The 19978-nt window shown below is 47.1% G+C and overlaps 3 protein-coding genes across 3 annotated transcripts; 1 reads left to right on the top strand and 2 right to left on the bottom strand.

Annotated features, from left to right (window-relative positions):
* Window positions 1-5392: 5392 nt before the first annotated feature.
* LOC112879600 (copper transporter 5.1-like) lies at window positions 5393-6217 on the bottom strand. Its single transcript, XM_025943939.1, has one exon. The coding sequence runs from the start codon at window positions 6019-6021 to the stop codon at window positions 5551-5553; it is 471 nt and encodes a 156-aa protein (XP_025799724.1). The 5' UTR covers window positions 6022-6217; the 3' UTR covers window positions 5393-5550.
* A 2153-nt stretch (window positions 6218-8370) lies between these two features.
* Window positions 8371-14665, top strand: LOC112879547 (aldehyde dehydrogenase family 7 member A1). Its single transcript, XM_025943821.1, has 14 exons — window positions 8371-8693; window positions 8806-8892; window positions 9393-9524; window positions 9948-10020; window positions 10423-10445; window positions 10533-10596; window positions 10930-10975; window positions 11598-11778; window positions 12087-12263; window positions 12347-12511; window positions 12709-12849; window positions 12973-13070; window positions 13504-13653; window positions 14300-14665. Exons 1-14 carry the CDS (start codon window positions 8556-8558, stop codon window positions 14352-14354), a joined length of 1530 nt encoding a protein of 509 aa, XP_025799606.1. The 5' UTR covers window positions 8371-8555; the 3' UTR covers window positions 14355-14665.
* Window positions 14666-14782: 117 nt separating this feature from the next.
* On the bottom strand, window positions 14783-18770 carry LOC112879546. Its single transcript, XM_025943820.1, has 10 exons — window positions 18093-18770; window positions 17898-17989; window positions 17701-17803; window positions 17352-17614; window positions 16971-17102; window positions 16756-16872; window positions 16126-16272; window positions 15496-15713; window positions 15264-15417; window positions 14783-15134 (listed from the first exon to the last, which is right to left on the bottom strand). The coding sequence occupies exons 1-10, from the start codon at window positions 18292-18294 to the stop codon at window positions 14916-14918; spliced, it is 1647 nt and encodes a 548-aa protein (XP_025799605.1). The 5' UTR covers window positions 18295-18770; the 3' UTR covers window positions 14783-14915.
* Between the last annotated feature and the right edge of the window lie 1208 nt (window positions 18771-19978).

The raw sequence follows: 19978 nt of genomic DNA, 5'->3' as shown, positions 1-19978 counted from the left end.
AAGCAAAGCGTCTAGCATAAAAGTGAGCACGTTCCCTTGTACCCCATTTCGATTTCTATCAGAGAATTTCCTGTAGTCTGTCTGCGTGAATGGTCAGCTCTCTGCAATCGCAGCATGTAGTATCCTGACGAACGAAGTCTCTGTGGCCGTCGCTGATTCTGATCATTGCAATGAAGAACCTATGATGATCCAAGTGAATTGTCAGCTCTATGATCAGAAACACACATGAATCCACCGATTTATGGGGTTCGGATCAAAGGTGAACCCCAATGTAAGTGGCTCCAGAAGAGCCTGAAATGCCAGGGATCCAGTAGCTCTGCGTTGCCAATTTTCAGAGACATGGGGGACACGTATGCCATAGGGATGATCTGATCACCTTTGGCTCCATTACGCATGCCGATGCCATAGTGCGTTCTCAACTGTGTGACCATGCATCCATAATGCATGATCGACTGATTGGAATGGTGGGGGAGCGAGGTGAGCTGGTCGCCGGCTCGCCGCTCGTAATGCTTCGGTTGCTTCTTCACCACCTAGTGCTGGCTTCCATTAGCTCTGTGTGCTGCGGCGTGCTGTCATGTCCAATGATCCTATCGATCCTTGTATCATTGGTGCTACAACAGCTGACATGCTCATGATATCAGCCAGTGCCAGCCCGGCTGACCCCCAAAACGATCGATAGTGTTGGATTGGTTCAGAGGAGGGAGAGAGAACCCAGTCTTTGAATGTGCAGGAACAGAGTCCTGATGATATCTTTAAGAGAACACGTTTGGATAAGCTTCATGCGAAATGTTTTGCTCAGTTTAATAACCATGTCAACATACCTGCTGTATCAATTGCTAATTCCTAAGCCATATATTAGGAACAATTGTTACGTTTGGCGTGGTTTCTTAGTGCCAGTTGCCGCCCGATTAGTTGAATCTCTGCATGCACCGGTGGTACCGGTCGGCGGTCAGCGCGACGCTGATGCTCGAACCACAGCGGCCTCGACCAATCGGTTGGTGAACCTGCCCGCTTTGTTGGCCCAGCGGCGAGCCGCCCAGAAGGATGAGCATATCCTCACCCGTGTCCGCCGCGCCAGGGCGCGGCAGCGAGTGCTCGTTCCGTCTGGCCGCGTTCCGCCAAATTAAAGCCAAAGAGCAGCATGCGGTTCCGGGTGTCCGGCCGGCGGAGGATGGCGGTGGCGCGGCTCGGCAACGCGGGCCACGACGCCCCGCGGCGCGGCGGCAGGCTGCTCGCCCTCGGGAGGCTCGTCCTCCCGCGGCTCCGGCTCCGGGCGCTGCTTCTGAGGTCCCGGCGCGCGCTCGCGCGGCTCAGGGACCGCTACGCGGACATGGTGAAGGAGCTCGTCGCCGACGCGGCGGCAGCGGAGGCGCCCATGAAGGCCAGGAGGATGGCCGAGGCCGGGACCGGAGGGACGGTGGCGGCAGCGGTGAAGCCGGTGGTCGTGCCGGCGGCGGTGGCCGGCGCCGTGCTGCGGTGCAACTCGCACTACTACATCCGTTGATCGACACGCGCGACGCGACCCGGGTTGCTGCGATTGGTTCGCGCTGTGTGCCGCACACGCACACGTATCCTGGCTAGCTGCCTGTCGCGATTGTACAATCCTCCCTCCCTTTCTTTTGTGCCTTGAATGGTGATGAAACGATTACGGAAAGCGAGCGTCCATGCACGTACCCAGGAAATGGTCGTGCAGGCGATGCGCTCCTGATCTGTACTCTGCAGAAAATCCTTTTGTCCCGTTCTTTCTCCAGAAAATACAGCTCCTGTTCCATTCCTCTGTCGTGGTAGCTTCTTCCGTCGAAGACTTCTATCTTGACGTTCGCAAATAAGAATTGAATGGCACGTCTATGGCGATAGGTCAAACCGTATCGAACACGGTGAGAATGTGAATGAATCAGCCGTTGCTTAGATCACCGGACACAGTTGCCCATTATTCTTGCACACAGTGAAGTTTAAATCCTTTTTCCTATGCTGTGATCGTAGCTACGTCTGTGATTCCGTCGCTTGATACATTCACACGCTCACCATGTCCAACCTACGAGCTACCACGGTGTGCAAGTTTAAATCAATTTTTTATTAGTTGTATCCATAAGAGTGAATATTCGGGCATGGGCATGTATGCTTTAAAAAAAATGCGTGAACAATATGTGGCAGCGATGACAACAGAAAGTGAGGAAAGAATATGGAAGTAGTAGCGCTGCCCTCTCAGAACTCGTTGGGCCGTCCACTGAGATTGTCCCTTCCGAACTCTCAAGTGATTCGTACAATCTCAGGCCGGAAAGCGCAGCCCAGTATTTGCAACAGGCTTTATCAAAATGCATTTGGCGTCATGGGCGTCTCAACGCCGAGCACGAGCAGACCTGGTCACATATGCCAGTTTATCTTTGGAATTCCCGTTTCTTTACTTGCGTGTCCTCGTTAAAGATAGCAACCGTTACGAAATATCCGTGTACCCGCAGATACCAAATCCAGTAGGCATGGATACGGATCCGGATATGTGCCTGCGGATACGGATATGGGTACAGCTCTAAACCCAATAGATATTTTCTAACGGGTTTGAAAAGTTGATACCCGAACCCGCAAACCCGCTGACATGTGGGTCCGAGTACCCCTGTATATATAATCTTTAGGGTTTCACTTCACCTCTATTTCCCCACCCCCGTTACTCCCACTCCCAGGCGCCACCCCACCCAGCGCCCCTGCCCCCTCCTCCTCGGGCGGTCAGGCCAGGCGACTCAGGCAGTCAGGCCCCGAGCCCCCAACGCCCCGTGCCGCTGTGCGGCGTCGCCACCCACCCATCCCCGCCGCCGCCAGCTGTCTCCCCCCCCCCCGGCTCTTCCACGTCGCGCAGTCGTCCCCCTCCCTCCTCCTCGGCTCCTCCCACGCCGGCCAAGCCCATGACCCAGCGCCGGCCAAGCCCAGGCTCCCATGCCGGCCCCGCCCAGGACCCAGCGCCGATCGAGCCCAGGCTCCAGTGCCGGTCGTGCCTAGGAGCCTAGGCCACGTGCCGGCGACGCCCGCGCCCCCGGCCGCCTGACACCCACGCCTAGGTGCTCTTTGTCCAGCACATCCTCATGAACTCACCATGTAGATTCACAGTATACCGAGAGAAACGGGCTAGATCTTGCTATCTCTAGAAGACTCACCATGCTTGTAACAAGAATGAAAAGACATGTTCTGTACACGATTGGTTACCATGCACAATCTGGAAAGCAGAGATAAGGGGTTAGACTGGGCAAAAAACAATTTTAGATTAGCTATGAAGAGCTATGAGTTATGACACAGAAAATGTTATGCCACAAAACTGATCCTATGGATTGGTTGATAGGCTAAATTTTAAAGTGTAACTGAACAGGGACTCAATTATTCATTTATGTACAACAGATGTAGTTATTCATGTACAGCAGATATGTAATACTTACTGAGCAAGGTACTTTTATGTTTGGATCTAACTTTATGTCAACATCAACAGATTTATTGTAGTGCTTCTCAATACCCGCTAAGTTAGTGAAAGCAGTGTGGTTGATTTGCATTGATATGCTTGATTTGCATGAGAATGTTACTACTGTGCTAGATATGCTTGGTCTTTTAGCTAACTATGCTTGGTCTTCTAGCTGCACTGCATTGAATCACTGATCTGAACATATTAATTGTTCTACGGTTGCAATGGCTAGTGCTCCTAGTAGCTCCTAAGTTTCAGATTCCGAAGTATGAGGTGATGCAGTAGTGTCTGCGGCTGATGTAACAGAAGATAATATTGTACACATTTTAGATGGGGAGGAAGAAGCTCGTGCAGCTCCAGGTAAAAAGAGAAAACTTATTCTAAAGTGTGGAATGACCTTGATGAGGAAACTTTATTTGTGCACTGGGACCCACCATCGGGACTTGCACGTTGCGGCTAAAATGAAAAATCAAGCCTCGGCAATGATGTGATATTTGGAGCATCGTATGCATTTTGCACACTGCGGATGCTCTCATGCAGATGTCCTCAAGCAGAAAATATCTTAGAGCAAGCCAATGAGAGAACCTAATCGAGGACAAGTGGTGGTGTGTGTTCTATCCAACAAGGAGAATCCATTGAGCAAACGGCATAGAGCAGTAACAAGGAATAGACCAATCACGCCCGACCCGACGAACCCACCCAACCCGTCCGAAAAAGAAAACCCAACCCGATCTGACGTGACCAATGTATGGGTTGGGCTCGAACCAAAATTATCAACCCGCTATGAAACTCAAGCTGAGCGTGGGCTAAAATTTTTGACCCAAAATCCGAAAATCCGATCCAACCTGAAAATTATACATAAATGTTGGATTTTACTCGACCCGACCAGACCACGTGCCGGGTCGGGCTCGAACTGAAAATTCCAGGACGATGATCAGGTCAGGTAGGGCTCGCCGGCTGGGACCGAAGGAAAAATATAACGGATTTCTTTTGACGGATCGGACGGATGATCAAGTCTAACAAGGAAGTCATCTTCCATGCCGATTCTTGGCAATCTATAACGAACCTAAAAAAGGAGGCATCTCGTGACATCGAAAGTCACCACCATTTGGCATGCCATAGGCTGGCCAAATGCCAACGGCCAGTCCAAGGATCAATAGCACATTTCACAATTCAGACAAGCTAAAACAGCGTCAGCACGATGCGTACAAAGATAGCAAAGGCATGAACGAGCATGCTCCTATAACTTAATTGTTTACTTTACTATGATTTCTGAACAAATCTGCTAAATATTCATTAGTTCTTTCAGTTTCAGACCTTCAGCTAGCAAGAAGCAGGCATCCCGAATGAACACAAGCAGAGCTGCATAGTACAGTACTCCCCGTTTTTGTACTCCGTCGTAGGGACAGGCAGCTACAGTTCAGCAAAAGAACAAATCTGCTCCATATTCATTTTTTCTTTTTTGTTCTTTCAGTTTCAGACCTTCAGCTAGCAAGAAGCAGGCATCGCAAATGGCTGAGCTGCATAGTACAGTAGTATTTCCCCTTTTACGCAAAACAGGAACAACGGTTTCCCCATCTCTCCCCGCTTTTGTACTCAAGTCGTAGAGGCAGGCAGCTACGGAGCTCCGGCAGCTACAACTCAGCAATAGAGGACAAGCATTCTCTCTTCCCAATGATCGGATCTACGCTCCTCCTCTGTCGAATAGCTAAGCTTCAAATCCTTCCAGCAGGTGTGGCTATGCTTCGGCAGTTGGTGGCAGGAGCCACTCTGTTTCTTGGATTGGTCGCAACGCAAACAAAAATAATCTGTCCGTTCTAGAGGTTTTCATTTCGTAATTTGATCTTAGAGTTTAACTGCCAAAGGACCATTCCCCCCCCCCCCCGAATCTTCGTTCAGAAAGGAATCAATTCATCAATTTGTTAGAAGAAACAAGGCGATTCCTGATCCTTTACAATTTCTCTCAAACAGAGCAGATGAACACTCCAAATCCTCCAATCACACAGCTGAATTTGTACATGATTTTATTATGATATACTTGTGTTATACAACAACACCACGAGGGCAAACCTGGGGGAGCAAGCCGGCGACCCCGTCCCGTACAGCCCTCACGCGCAGGCGCAGGGGTTGTCGACGACGACGAGATCCTCCCCGTCGCTGCTGCGGAAGGCGAGGTACCCGAGCGCGAGCCCCACGACGACGGCGATGAACACGCCGCCGTTGAAGGACATGACGGCGAGCATGAGGAGGTAACCCAGTCCGGAGTTGACCCCGAACATGGCGGCGACGGCGACCCGCGCCGGCCAGCGCCCGGCGGCGGCGAGGGCGGGCGCGAGGAGCGGCGCCCGCGACGGGTCGGAGCTGGCGGGCGGCGGGATGGAGGGGGGCGACTTGCTGGCGGCGGCGCCCCCTCCCGCGGCGAGCTTGACGCGGATCCGGAGCGCCTCGAGGTACTGGTAGAAGGCGGCGGCGAGGAGCAGGGCCGCGAGGGAGAGGAGGTAGCCGGGCCACGTGGACGTGCGCCAGCCGTCGAAGAGGATCGTGGCGGACGTGCCCCAGTAGAAGGTCATGTGCATCATGGTGGCTGGCCGGGGGGTAGCGGCGGCGGAGAAGGGATTGGGGGCGGCGATTGGGGAGCGCGGAGGGGGAGGAGGAGGAGGATTGCCGGCGAGGAAAGGGACCGGCGAGATTTTAAAGGGCTGGTTTTATTCCGTGGGGCGGCATGGGGCACGCCGTTCGGCCCAATTTACGCTCACGCCACGCCGTGTCCGGCGGCCGTTGGGGACAGGTTAGGAGGCCTACCGTGCATTTCCTCTTCTTTCCTACTCCTAGGGTTGTGCATAGGATTACCAGTTGACTTTTCTTTCGGCGCAGAGCAGGAGGAGTACAATCATTCTCGTCTTCCAAGGTTCGGAGCATGTCTTCTGGTCGGACAATGCAGTGCTTGCTTGTTTAGTTGTTTATGAGGAAGGTAGCCGGTCTGTTTTATCCTGCGAATGCAACTCTAGAAGCCAATTATTGTATTGGCATTTGGAATTTTTCGTGCAACGAATTTGTCAAACAAAAAAAGAAACGACCGTGATGGCGATCTAATCACCAAAACAAAGGGGACCTAGGCTCATCAGGCATGAGCGTCGCAGTCTCGCCGTCGCAGACGGGAAAGGCTAGGGGCTCCCATGTAAATTAGGCCCGGAGGGAGGAGGCGTACGTGCGCGCCCTATCTTATCTATCGGACGGTACGACGCGCGGGCGGGCAGCCGCGCAGTACAGGCGCACGAGCACGACGCGTACTGCGGAAGTGCAGGGTTGTACTCCCGCGCTGCCGGCCCGGCGGAGAGGTGGTGGTCGCTGCTCGGTAGAGTTGGAGCCATTAGGGGCATGCATAGCCCGCTGTTACAGCCGACTCCTGAGGGGTGTTAGGGGGCTAAATGAATAAAATTTTAAGAGGCAAGCTCTTCGCTAAGAGATGGTCTTTTGCACATCTTTTTAAGAGTAAGAGACAACATCCAGTCTCTAGTATGTACAACCCTATAAATACTTGTCTTTTTGGGAGTCTCTACTCTTAATCATTTATTAAAAGATAGCTTATAGAAACCTTGAGCTGTACTTAAGTGTCTTTTAATATATGCCTTGAAATCTGTACAAGGAGTCTCAAGGCTGTACATGCCCTTATGCCCATGCGTGTGCCCATGGGCTCGTTCGCGGCTGGTACTGGGGTAGTCTTCTGTAGTTCTGTCTTCCTCCGGTCGCGTGCCGCCGCCAGCGACGACTCGTCGGGGAAGGTAGGGTGGGTGGCGTGCGCGCGACGGGCAAGGGCTCCATCGTCCGCCATCGGTGCTGCCTGTGGCGTCGTGGGTCATGTTGTTCTTCTACCTGTGCCTGTGCTTGTGCCTGCGCCATTTGTTTTTCCTCAAATGGTGCGGTGCGGTTTCTCGGTGCCCGTTGGGCTGGAACGAGGTCTGGGCCCAGTGCACCTTGGATCAAGGCAATCGCTCTTTTTTCGTGGTGCTATTCGATATCTAAAGGCCTACCATGGATCCCAGTTGGGCCGAATTGCGGCTCTGCCCCACTTTTCTTAGCGCAGGCAGCAAAAATTTTAGCGAATCATGGTGTGGATTTATCCGAACTTCTCGATAAACACGAGGCGTCCGGGCGTCCGGCTAAGTACAAAATCAGCTTCAGCGAAAAGAAGTGACGCACAGAAATAGAAAGGGTTTACGAAGTAGCGGAGACGACACCAAAAGGGAAGCGGGGATAAAGGGTGTGCAGTGTGCTGTCTTTCTCCATTCTCTGCAATGCCGTGTGGGACACGCGCTGCTGGAGCGATCACAACAAAGAATGGGCTCCTCTATTGCGTCGAAACAGTGGCCGCACAAATGGAGAGCGCTCTTCGCTTGAGCGAAGTGTGCCACGCCGCAGCAAAAATGATGTACCCCGTGACGCGGAGGCCAAGTTAAGCACGGGACCTCGGATTAGGATCCCAGCACGCCACGTCGGTCGGCATGGGGTGTGGATCACCCTGTCATCCTGACAGTCACAGCCCAGCGTTTTGATCACATCTGTCGGGTCTTTTTGGCACCATGGCAGGGTGCAATGGTAGTAGCGATGAGCTTCGATGTATCCTGCATAATGCCATGCGCGTTAAAAGGAAAATTTTAGAACTAGCGACCCAACTTAGCATCTCCAAGTAGAAAATCCATTTACTCATGTGAAGCAACTTTTACTGGAAAATTAGGAATATTATCTTTCCGAGAAATGCGGGCAGATCTATCTGCTCCTAGCACCTTTCGTGCGTGCAGCGTCAATGCCACGTCGCGGACGTCCAATACGAAGCTGACGATTAACAAACCAGAGAAAGTTTCTTTTCAGCAAACCAGCCGTACCGCGCCACCCGCATTCCGCCACACTTCCCTTCCTCCGCGCCCAACTCTCCTTCGTCGCCTTCCCTTCCCGGAGCAGTTCACACTCCCCACTCCACCTCCTTCTACAAGTACAACCCCACCCCCACCCCCACCGTGCGCCGCTCCCCCCCACTCGGCCACTCCCCTCCGTCGCGCTTCCCGACCCCGCTCGCGTCGTACGGAACTCCTCTTTCAGAAGGAACGCCGACGCAATGGGGGCCTTCGCGAAGGAGGAGCACCAGTTCCTCGCCGAGCTCGGCCTCGCGCCGCGCAACCCGGGATCCTTCGCCTGCGGGGCCTGGGGCGGCTCGGGCCCCGTCGTCACCTCCACCAGCCCGACCAACAACCAGGTGCGTCCCCGCCCGCCCCGATCCGCTCGGTTTTCGGCGATTTTCGCGTTTGTTTTTTTTGGGTGGATTTTGAGGGTGTTTAGCGTGTATCTCTGGTGGTTTTGCGCCCTAGGTTATCGCGGAGGTTGTGGAGGCGTCCGTGAACGACTACGAGGAGGGCATGCGCGCCAGCTTCGATGCCGCCAAGACATGGATGGCGGTGAGTTTCGCTGTCTCAATTTTTGTTGCAATCCCTCACGGCCACACGCTCGGACGGTGAAGTGCTTGCATGTGTGGTTGCTAGTTGCTACTGCTCGTGAAATTTAATTCCGTGGAAATGAAAAACGCTCTCTCCCGTTTAATCGGAATTTGGATTTGCTTCATAAACCTGCAATTTTCGGTCACTTTTGGGTTTTAGTTTTCTGGGAAGTTTGAATTACTATTTGTGATACTATGAGGTTATATGGGTTAATAATTTGATTTGATTCAGGAACACGAAACTCTGGTATACAGTCAGCATTTGTGGACTAGATTTGCACTGGAATTTTAGAGGCAATGCATCTCTGGGTTTATCATATTTTGGAATATTTTCATCTCTAGAATGTTGGTGATACCATGTGGGCTGCCAAAAAAAAAAATAATTGTCCGGTCCATCAAGTTATTTGATGCCTAGATTTGACTCCTAGCTATGTGCTCATATTGACCTGCCAATGTGTCCAGATTCCAGCTCCGAAGCGGGGAGAGATTGTTCGGCAAATTGGCGACGCACTGAGAGCAAAGCTCCATCACCTCGGCAGGCTTGTGTCACTTGAGATGGGCAAAATTCTTCCTGAAGGGATCGGGGAGGTTCAGGTATGATCATGGTTGCTTGTAGTGCATTCATTACAATCTTTTCGCATTACCTTTATGCGCTCTGGATAAGTAGCTAAGTATTATCATTGAGTTCAGAGCACATATATGTGTTTTTGTTTTAGAATGTTAATGTACTTCTCAACATGAATACTACATTATCATTTATATGGTGTTTTTACCATTTCCTTATCTGTTATAACTGCAACTCAGCCTAAAGCACACCATTCCCGTATGCGCAGTAGTATTGAATAGGCAGTTGGTATTGTCATTATCTCTAAAGTAATCTAGTTTGTGCCACCAAACCATATGTGTAAGATGTTAACCTTTAGTGAAGATAACTGAATGATTAAATTAGTTCAAATGAAATCTGGTTTTGTTTCCTTTGTATGTGCATGATGGCATTGGTGTGTCCTCTTTTTGTAGGAAATCATCGACATGTGTGATTATGCTGTGGGGCTAAGTCGCCAATTAAACGGGTCCATTATACCATCTGAACGTAAGACCTTTTTTCCTTTCATTATATCTTGTTTTGGATTGTCAGTTGAAAACGACATCATCTGCAATGAAGCTGCATATTTGAATATCTTATCATGTTGATTGCAACTGATTCTGATAATCTACAACTATTTAGGAGCCAGGAGAGGTCTTGTTTCTCAGAAATGCTAAATCTTATATTTCAGCACTTCTGATGGTCGAGCTTTCTCGGTTTATCGTATCAAACATGCTTAGTTGAAATTGGCTGAGATGTTGCATTTTTTTAAGAAAAATAATAGAGCTGCTAATCTGCAGCAGCTTCATTCATATTAAAATTTTTCCTTATCGCTACTTCAGAGACTCAGCCATTCCAGCTTTCCTTATTGGGACATCTGCTAACATGCCACTTTGTGTTTTTTTGCAGGTCCGAACCATATGATGATGGAGGTAGTTTTTTTTACGAGTTTCTCATGTGGCATATTCACTCCTAGATATCAGGATGTAGCATGCTAATGACTATGCTTATCTGAATAGGTGTGGAATCCTCTTGGAGTTGTTGGTGTTATAACAGCATTTAATTTCCCTTGCGCTGTGCTTGGTAAGTCTCTGATTGCTCATATATTTGGTGCATTACATTTCTAGAATATCTATGCGGTTAAAATCAACATGGTGCATCACCTCTCCATGTAGTTTGTATTTTCAAACTGTATAGGAATGTACCGAACAGTTTAGCAATTGGCAGTTGATGGTGTAACCTGGTATTACTGCACCCACAGGATACTTTTAAATATAACTTTCATGATTTTGCTATCCAATTTACCTACATATTCTGCTGACATGCACAATGCATGATATGTTGCCAACTTCTACCATATAGTTATGTAATCTTAACAGCCATGAATACTTCAATAGTCTCTCTTGTGTCATGTAGGTTGGAATGCTTGCATTGCTTTGGTCTGCGGAAATTGTGTTGTCTGGTAAGAATGGTTTGCTCTTCTGATAAAGAGAATAGTGCTGTTATATATGTGTACAAAAAATCTTACCGTACCGTTCAATGAAATTTTGAGTCAGCCTTCCTGATAATTCATCTATTACTCTTTGTCCCTGCTTATGAAAGTTTACCGGCCCTGCCCTTATAAAAGAGTAACTTTCTTTGTCTTGTATGAAAGCAACAATCGTATGGCATGTTACCTTGTATGAAATGTTTGGGTTGTGATGTCCTAGCCATCTGGAGTTCAAGCAATATAGCTCTCAGGAACCTTTCAAAAAAAAATATATAGCTCTCAGGAAGAACTTCTTAGACAGCATGTTCTGCAACTTGTGACCTTCTAGAGTTTTAGTAACATAAGTTTGTTTCAGACCTGGCTGGATGAAAATATGACGATTTAGCTCAAAAATCAGCAATTATAATAGGTAGAATGGGAAGTCAATCTTGGTTCTCAGATTGGAAAACAATGTCCATCTTCTTATGAAAAAACATTCCTAAGTGAATATTGTCTGTTCAACAGACTACCGGTTTTTCTGTTTTAGTGGCGACAAACTCATTCAGTACCGCAGGTAGGGCAGTTTCCTTGTGTAATGTTGTTGTGATTATTGCAGGAAAGGTGCCCCGACTACTCCACTGATCACTATTGCAATGACTAAAATAGTGGCTAGTGTATTGGAGAAGAACAACTTGCCAGGCGCAATTTTCACAGCTTTTTGTGGGGGCACTGAAATTGGCCAAGCAATCTCTCTTGACACTAGGATACCTTTGGTTTCATTCACTGGAAGTACAAGGGTATTCAACTTCCACATACTTCTCTACTCTTTTGTTCTGTTGTTGTGTAGATTGTGTAGCAACCATGAGATTGATCTTTTTTTTTTGCTAGATCTACTTTTCTTGTATGGATAGTATAAGCCCGCCTTGATTAAGATCATTCTGTTGTTGATCTTTATGCAATCTATTTTTATTCTTGATGTGATGTTTGGGGTCCTCTTGTGGAAGTGTTGTGGATCCTCTTCCTTGTAGGAAGTGCTTAATATTGTGTATGTCTATTGAACTGTGCTGATCTGTTTAAAATATGCAACACTGGTTTCTCAATGCAGGCGGGTCTAATGGTTCAGCAACAAGTTAATGCAAGATTTGGTAAATGCCTTCTCGAACTTAGCGGGAACAATGCCATAATTGTTATGGATGATGCAGATATTCAGCTAGCTGTGCGTTCTGTGTTGTTCGCTGCTGTTGGCACAGCAGGACAACGCTGCACTACATGCCGTAGGCTGGTACGTTGTTTTTTTATTATTTATTTTTTATGTATTGTGGTTTGTATTCAGTTTTCCTAATTATCTTTATCCTTCTATTACAGATTCTTCATGAAAGCATATATCAGACTTTTCTTGATCAACTTGTTGAGGTATATAAACAAGTCCGAATTGGGGATCCATTGGAGAAGGGCACATTATTGGGACCGCTGCACACTCCTGCTTCAAAAGAGAACTTTTTGAAAGGTGTCCGGACCATCAAATCTCAGGTGAAGCTTTAAATTAATGTTAGGTTTTGGGTTAAGCAACTGGGTTCCTACAATTATTCTGACCTCCGATACAATCTCACTCTATAAATAGCTATTGACATGAAATAATTCTGAGTTTACTGGTAACGAGTGAGATGGTGCATTACTTTAAACAAGCCATGAAGTTCTAACAATTTAATTTGATCTATTCTATTCAGGGAGGGAAAATCCTTTTTGGAGGATCTGCCATCGAATCAGAAGGGAACTTCGTACAGCCAACGATTGTGGAAATTTCAGCTTCTGCACCAGTTGTGAAAGAGGAACTCTTTGGCCCTGTCCTTTATGTGATGAAATTCCAGGTAGCATATAGTCCAATACTATGTTTTTGTATTTGTTTTATCTGTTCGATTTGCTGCCATTGCGAACCACTGTATCTGATCATCATCATAATCCATGATAAATGTTGTTTGTGTTTTGTACAGACCTTGAAAGAAGCAATTGAAATAAATAATTCTGTTCCTCAAGGATTGAGCAGCTCTATATTTACAAAGAAGCCAGAAATTATTTTTAAGTGGCTTGGGTAAGTTTCTGCTCAACAACCCAGAGAGTGTAATTGCATTTTAGGTGAAAGGATGTCTCTGCCTTTATGGAAAGCAAATGAGAGTTGCATTGCTCATCTGTTGTTAGCATGCTACTCTAGTTTTTGCTTAGTTGAAGGGTAGTTACTTTGGTTTACAAGGTATAACTTGAGAAAATTTGGTTTACTGTTTACCTCCTTGTTGTTGGTAGCTGTGCACAACGTACTAATGTGCCAATTCAATTTTCTAGGACAAACTTCATGTTTATTAAAAGTTTTCAATATCATATATTCAGTCTGATATACCAGAAAAGCTCTACTGGATTTCCCATACATGGCACAAGCATTTAACCAAACTCCTCTGCCACAAAATGAATCATATATAATGCATTATTGCCAATTCGACCGTCTCATTGTTACTTCTCTTCTTATACAGGCCCCATGGTAGTGACTGTGGTATAGTGAATGTGAACATACCTACTAATGGTGCTGAAATCGGTGGAGCATTTGGTGGAGAAAAAGCAACCGGTGGCGGAAGAGAAGCAGGAAGTGATTCCTGGAAGCAGTACATGAGGAGGGCGACTTGGTAAGAGTATACACATTTTGGCTGTGGTTGAATTTGAAATGGTACAACTGTAGATAATGATTTTTAGAGTGGTGGATATATGGATCGTTGCAAAATAGCTCCATAGCTTACCGTTAGAATGATGCACGCATCACCTGATTTTAAGATTGTACAGCAGGTAGTGCAATGTTGGTTGTTTAGATGTCATAGGTTATACTCTACTATCTTGTGCCAGGCTAGTTAACTTGTTGATAGGCTGGAGACACAGACCTGGTCTACAGTATCCAGCCTGGTTGTTTATTGTTTGGGTCCAGCCTTAATATCATTTTAACCTTGTGCACTTTACCAACTGCGATACATCTTGCTGGATAGTGTTCTTAGCATGTGATAAGCGGTAAATATGCAAAAGGAGAACTGCACGAGTTACTAGTACCATTTGTTCTGATTGCCCTACTCATTTTGTGGATGGGGTTATCCATAAATCAAAATATCCTCTATTACATATTAATCTGTTCTAGAAGATAATTACTGCAAGGTTGTAAGTTTTCTGTCTTAAGGATAATTTTCAAGTCAAAATACCTTTTAAGTACGTCCAAGATTCTTTACGTGCTGGTTCTGCCTTTTTTTTTGTTTTTGCTTTACTAACGCTCATTCTACACATTTACAGCACAATCAACTATGGAAGCGAGCTACCTCTAGCACAGGGAATCAATTTTGGTTAATCCGGCAGGAGGGGGTGCGCATGTATCTTGTTTTCTGCAGACGTGGATGTCACATGGGAGAACGGATGCTACCATGTTAAGATCTCTCTGCATAGACAAACAGTGTCTATCTGCTTCAGTTGCCGAACCTAAATTGGAGGACAGCAGTAGTATGTGTACATAAAATAAGATGTTTGTTGCTCGTGGTATGATTAGCCGCTGGTGTCCTAGTCTACAAATAAACTGGAATTTCGGCATTACTTCTAGAAAAAAAAATTCGAATGTAACCTTCAAAAAATGGACCGTTTAAAATAAAACATTCTCATTCAGGCACATTAGCATACATTATACGTAACTTTTCAGCCTTTCCATCCAGAATTGAGGCAGAGTATTATTCGTTTCAAATAACAATCACAAGAAGTTTGCGCCTTAAAGATCTGACAAAGCTATTTCCAATAAACTATGGATTTATTTCCCACATATTGGTTCTGCAAACATAGTACACCCTTCCTCACTATAGATTTTTTTTCTTTTGGAAAGCAAAAGATAAGTTTCGCTGAATGGCACCTGAGAGTGGTGCGTTCATGCCCTAATCACAAGCTCATATACATTGCTATTATTCTCCCTGTTGAGGCGCTTTAGTGCCTCAAAACTTCTTCTGCTTCCTAAGAAGTCTATTCTTTTAAAAGCTACAAGTCCTTTCTCTGCTGACTCAGCACTTGAATATAAAGATCGAAGTCGATCAGCATGCCGAGAATCTGTATGCAAGGCCATCTCTACCTCATCGGTCGACATGTTCTCCTACAAAAAAGAGACAATTTTCCTGCTTTAAATGTTTTAGAAGATAAAAAGAATTCATCCAAACTGATATGTGTTTACCCTTGTGTGTGTATTGTGGTGGGACAGTACTTAAGCCAAGAAACTAAATACCTGGTAGAAGTTGTAGATGTGATCCAGCACTTGTATACGTGTAAAACCACCATTGTTATAGAATGTCTTTGAGGAAGGTCCAAGCTCTCCAAAACGATCAATAGGAAAGAGTATGGTAAGAAAGTGATTCTTGAAGATCAACTCACTTCGCTCACTGAAAGAACAAAAGAAAGCAAATTAGAATGGCAGTTCGGAAGAGGTTTGACCAACCTAATTTCCAATGATTAATCACCTTTCTTTCAGTGGGCGGGAAAAATTATCAGTTGGTTGATCTGGATCCCTCACATCACCATTTGTATCAAAATAAGTGGTGCTTTGCTGCTCATTGGCATCATCAGACCATGAAGAATCCGTATAAATAGACGCAGATGAAGTTGGCTCAGAGATTGTCCAGCAGATCGAATCCAAAAGTGTAGCCGGTGTGATCGGATGAATTGGCACCTCACATGACTGGCTTGAAACCAAATATTAGTCAGTCTCATTTGAGGAAATGAAATCACGAATCAACCAAAATAAATGTGTGCTGCATTTAATCATAGAATCAGGGAATGTGCAGCACGCGGTGAAGAGAATTGTGTGTTCACTGTATCCTACAATCCTTTCTGGGCAATAAATCAACTTCACTTTAACAGTCATACTGACCAGCTGAGCTAATACCAGGTGTGAATACCCCACATGCAGATTAATGCACAAAAAAAGTTAAACAAGGACTAATTAGGCATGAATATAAGTCATTGCCTCATGACATAAATGATTAAACACATATCAAAGATAAGGTGGGCTTATTTTGCCTTATTCACTTATAAGTTTTGGGCCCATGTGCATGCCAACAAAATCTGCAACTTCTTAAAGTAACTTTTACCTGCATACGACGAGCACGGCGGTCTCGAACTTCTTTCTTTGCAACTTCAACAAATTTTTGCCTCTCTTGATGGACCTCATCAATCTCCTCTTGGGTTGATGGACGTCCACTGGAGTTCATAGAAGGAACACTCCCAAGTTTTCTATTCTAAAAGAACAGAAGATCTAATGTCACTTCATTTGTAATCAAGCAATAGCAACTTACTGCCAACTAAAAACAGAGCCTACAATTCCAAATACAAAGGATTGTGCATCATGCAAAATGAGAAAAAAAGATTCAGATCCATTACTGCTCTACATGGACCACAATACCGCAGTATCTTGTCCTTTTCTCACTAAACACATTGCAGAAGGGTAGCTGCCTGTTATCAAATATGCTCTACTCTGTACTCCACCTTATCCATTATGAAGATAGGTAAGGTAGGGTTTGCTCATGTAATATGCCAGATATCAATTCGTTATTTCTCATACCCATCCAAAAAGAAGCAGAAAAATATCTTAATAAAATACAAAAAATGAAAACTACTTGTTGGTCATGTCTTTTGGTAGGTGATCAAAGCACATAAAGGTTTTTTTTGGATGATTAGCTCAAGTAAGAGCACAACTGTACAATATAGTAACACTAACAAACCTCTTCAGATGTCCGGACATTTTGCAGAACCATGGCAACATGCCTGGCTAGGTCCGAAGACAAATGGACAAGACGTTGCAAGTTTTTTTCCTTCACTGTTTTCAAGATCCAAAGTGGCTGATAAATTGGAAGGAGAATATGTTAAGACAAAGGTATCACCTCTGGTAATTAGCACCTACGAGACAAATGCAAGGATAGTATGTAGCATTGCTTACAGTTACAATGTTGTCCGAGTGGCCTACATATCTCCTAATAGAAGCATCCTCACACACAACATAAGTGGCAGGACAACCAATAAACCAGTGCTCCAGCAACTTTGCACCTTCTCTTGTAGCAGCATCAGATATCTGCAGTGAATGGGGTTCAGTAATCCTTGTGGACTAAAGAAATTCAGAGAAAGCTCATTTCACCATTGGAGTTGATTAGAAATTCTGTCAGCATGAAGTATTAACGGTTTCTTCAACCCAAAAGATGCAGCAATTCCACCAAAAGAAACAACAGAATTTTCTCTTTTCATGCTTAGAAGTTACAGTTTGGTGGTTTCTGGTAATGCAGCAACCATCACGAAAGCAGGAAAGAAGTTAGTCGGACAATACCTTTTTCTTCATCTCACCAGATATCCCATGGTCAATGTAGATTGTGTCATTCATAAAAACCAGCTCATCATTGCCACTTTCTTTCCTAGGAGTCTGAGTTGGATGCTTCCGGGTCGTATCTGAGCACGCCTTGTCTTGAAAAATCATCGGTGGAAGGCAAGACTTCTCATCAACAGGAACTCCAATAAAGCGGTTGAACTCCCCAAGTGGCAAACCATTCTCCCCAATGTTCTTGATAGCATACAAGGATTCATCCAACCTCACTTCAGTCAAAACACCACCGGTTAAAATTAGTAGCAATCTTAGCCAAACGTCAAGATCACGGGAGGATCAGGGAGCTTGCGCTTACTGTTTCTCCGCACACAATCAACAAACCAACCCAGCGTAACAACGAACAGTCCGTTCCTCGGACCATGCTTCAGTGCATGCTCGAACTTGCGCCCAGCAAAGTTGTGCTGCGTGTTAAGGAACCACCGCAACCTGAATAGGGGTTGGGGAAACAGATACTACTAGAACATGGACTACACAGTGTGTGCAAAAGGATATCTGCACCACGAGGTGCGTGCACTTGGGGTGCAGGCTCCCGCTGTACTCGCCCCCCAGCCGCTCTGCCGCCTCCTTCACCTGAGCCCTGGCCTCTGCAACCAAAGCAACCAACCGAGAGCACCAAAAACCATCTCAAACAGGCAACCTTTTCCAACCGTCGTCATCGGCAAAACCACAGGCAATTAAGGCGCGCACCTTTGGACAGCCCGGTGACGCAGATGACAAGGCCCGAGAAGGGCCCATCGACGGCGGCGGCGGCGGCGGCGGCGGCCCCGCCGCGCGAGGCAGAGGAGGAGGCGACGGACGCGGCAGAGGAGGGGTTGTGGTGGTGCATCCCGGGGAGCACCAGCCGCGCGCACCCCCTGCTGGCGACCACCTCCACCCCGCTACGCGACATCGCTGGTACGGCCGCGGCTGCTGCGTCGGGAGGAGCCGGCGGCACTCGCGCGACGCATGTGCGGCGAAACTATTAAAAGGCGGGCGGGGGCGGGGGCTGTGACGGGGTTCCGTGAGGTGGGGAGAAAGGGAGACGGGTGGAGAGGGCCTCGAGGAGGAGGAGGGGGTCGGATCCGGTGGCGCTTTCCTAGGGGTGGGGGAAGGGGTAGTTTATGGCGGCGATCGGGGCGGAGGTTGTTTCCTTCCCCTTCTCCTCCGGCCGGCGGTGGGGTGTGACGATGGAGGAGGCGGCGATCTGGCTACACCTACACGGCGGGCGCCGGGCGAGGTGACCGTTGGGAGGTGTCTGATTTGCTTGGTTGCCCTCAGCCCGTCCCCCTTTTGTTTTCTCTAATGTTTTTCTTGGATGCTGGAGGCTGGGAGCTGCAGATGAGACAGATGAGAGAACAGCGGTGGAGACGAATGTTTATCTGGGCATTCGGTGTGGACAGGACAGCCTGCAGCTAGCAGCTTGCATTATGTGGTGATGTGATGTGATGGCGATAGTGGGTGCGCAAATCTGCGGTAGTTTACTGGAGCGAGTAATGTGTTTTTGTGTTAGAGTAGCTGATGTTAGCGTGGCTCTTGCTGTTGCATCTGCAAGTGGGTAGACGATGGTAGGCATTGCTGATGTAGATTTTTTTTAAAAATATTTATTTCCGTAAGTGTCTCTTTCTCAAGATATTTGAAATGACTATAGGTAGAACAAATATAAACATAAGGTGCATCAACATCATCGACGGCTTGATATTTATTGTTAGACGTCTCTTATTTTTTAAGCAATTGAATTTGCGGTCGAGCGCAGTTGACGTTATTGCACCATTTATTATCGAGAAAAAGGCACGTTTGGAGGCTTGCAATGTTAGAGATGGGACGACGTTAGAGATAGGAAGAATACCGAGTGTGAAAGCTTTCTGACAGTGCCACGTAAAGAAACGGCCAATCCATGAAGAAAAAATCGTATAATCGTAGCCAAATAGTTCTACTTCACGGGAAGATAGAGAAATTTATTTGCACGCACTTTCATATATGGAATGCTCCTTAGCATTAAGGCTAAAGGGATTAGGGGCTACCTTAGAAATCTAAACCTTTTCAATTTTACACACGAGCAAAATTTATGTTTGCATACACATTCGAGTTCTTAACGGCTACATGGGCCTTTTGTGGTGCTAGCAAACTGGTACACCGTTTCTACCATGCACTACTATTTCGCTCGATGCGAGGACGCGTATAGTAGCAGCAATAAATGTTGGCCAAACCTCGGCTTTAATCCATCCTTCCCTTTGCCACCGGACACAATCACGCAACCACCCAACGGTGTACAGGGCCTCAACAGGGAAACCCTCCAACCGCCCACTTTTAGCGCGGTTTTTGTGCAGCTGCGCACTGAAGACGCGGCCCGGATCACATGCGCGGTTGCGCCCGTCATCATGACCATCCGAGAAGATCAGAAGAAGAATCCTGAATCCTCCTCCGCGCAGCGCGAGCGGATGGGAGGAGGTCCCCCGTTCCGTTCTCCTTGCCCGCCGAGAAAGGCTGCGGCCGGCGGTTGACTAGAAAGCGGCGCCGAGCCGGCGAGCCGGAACCCCAACCGCGACCCCTCCCCGTCACGGGCCGCGCCCGCGTACGGGGGCCGCCCCATCCTT

Source organism: Panicum hallii, chromosome 2 (genome assembly GCF_002211085.1).
Source record: "Panicum hallii strain FIL2 chromosome 2, PHallii_v3.1, whole genome shotgun sequence".
NCBI lineage: Eukaryota > Viridiplantae > Streptophyta > Magnoliopsida > Poales > Poaceae > Panicum > Panicum hallii.
This window is presented reverse-complemented; position numbering and strand designations above follow the sequence as displayed.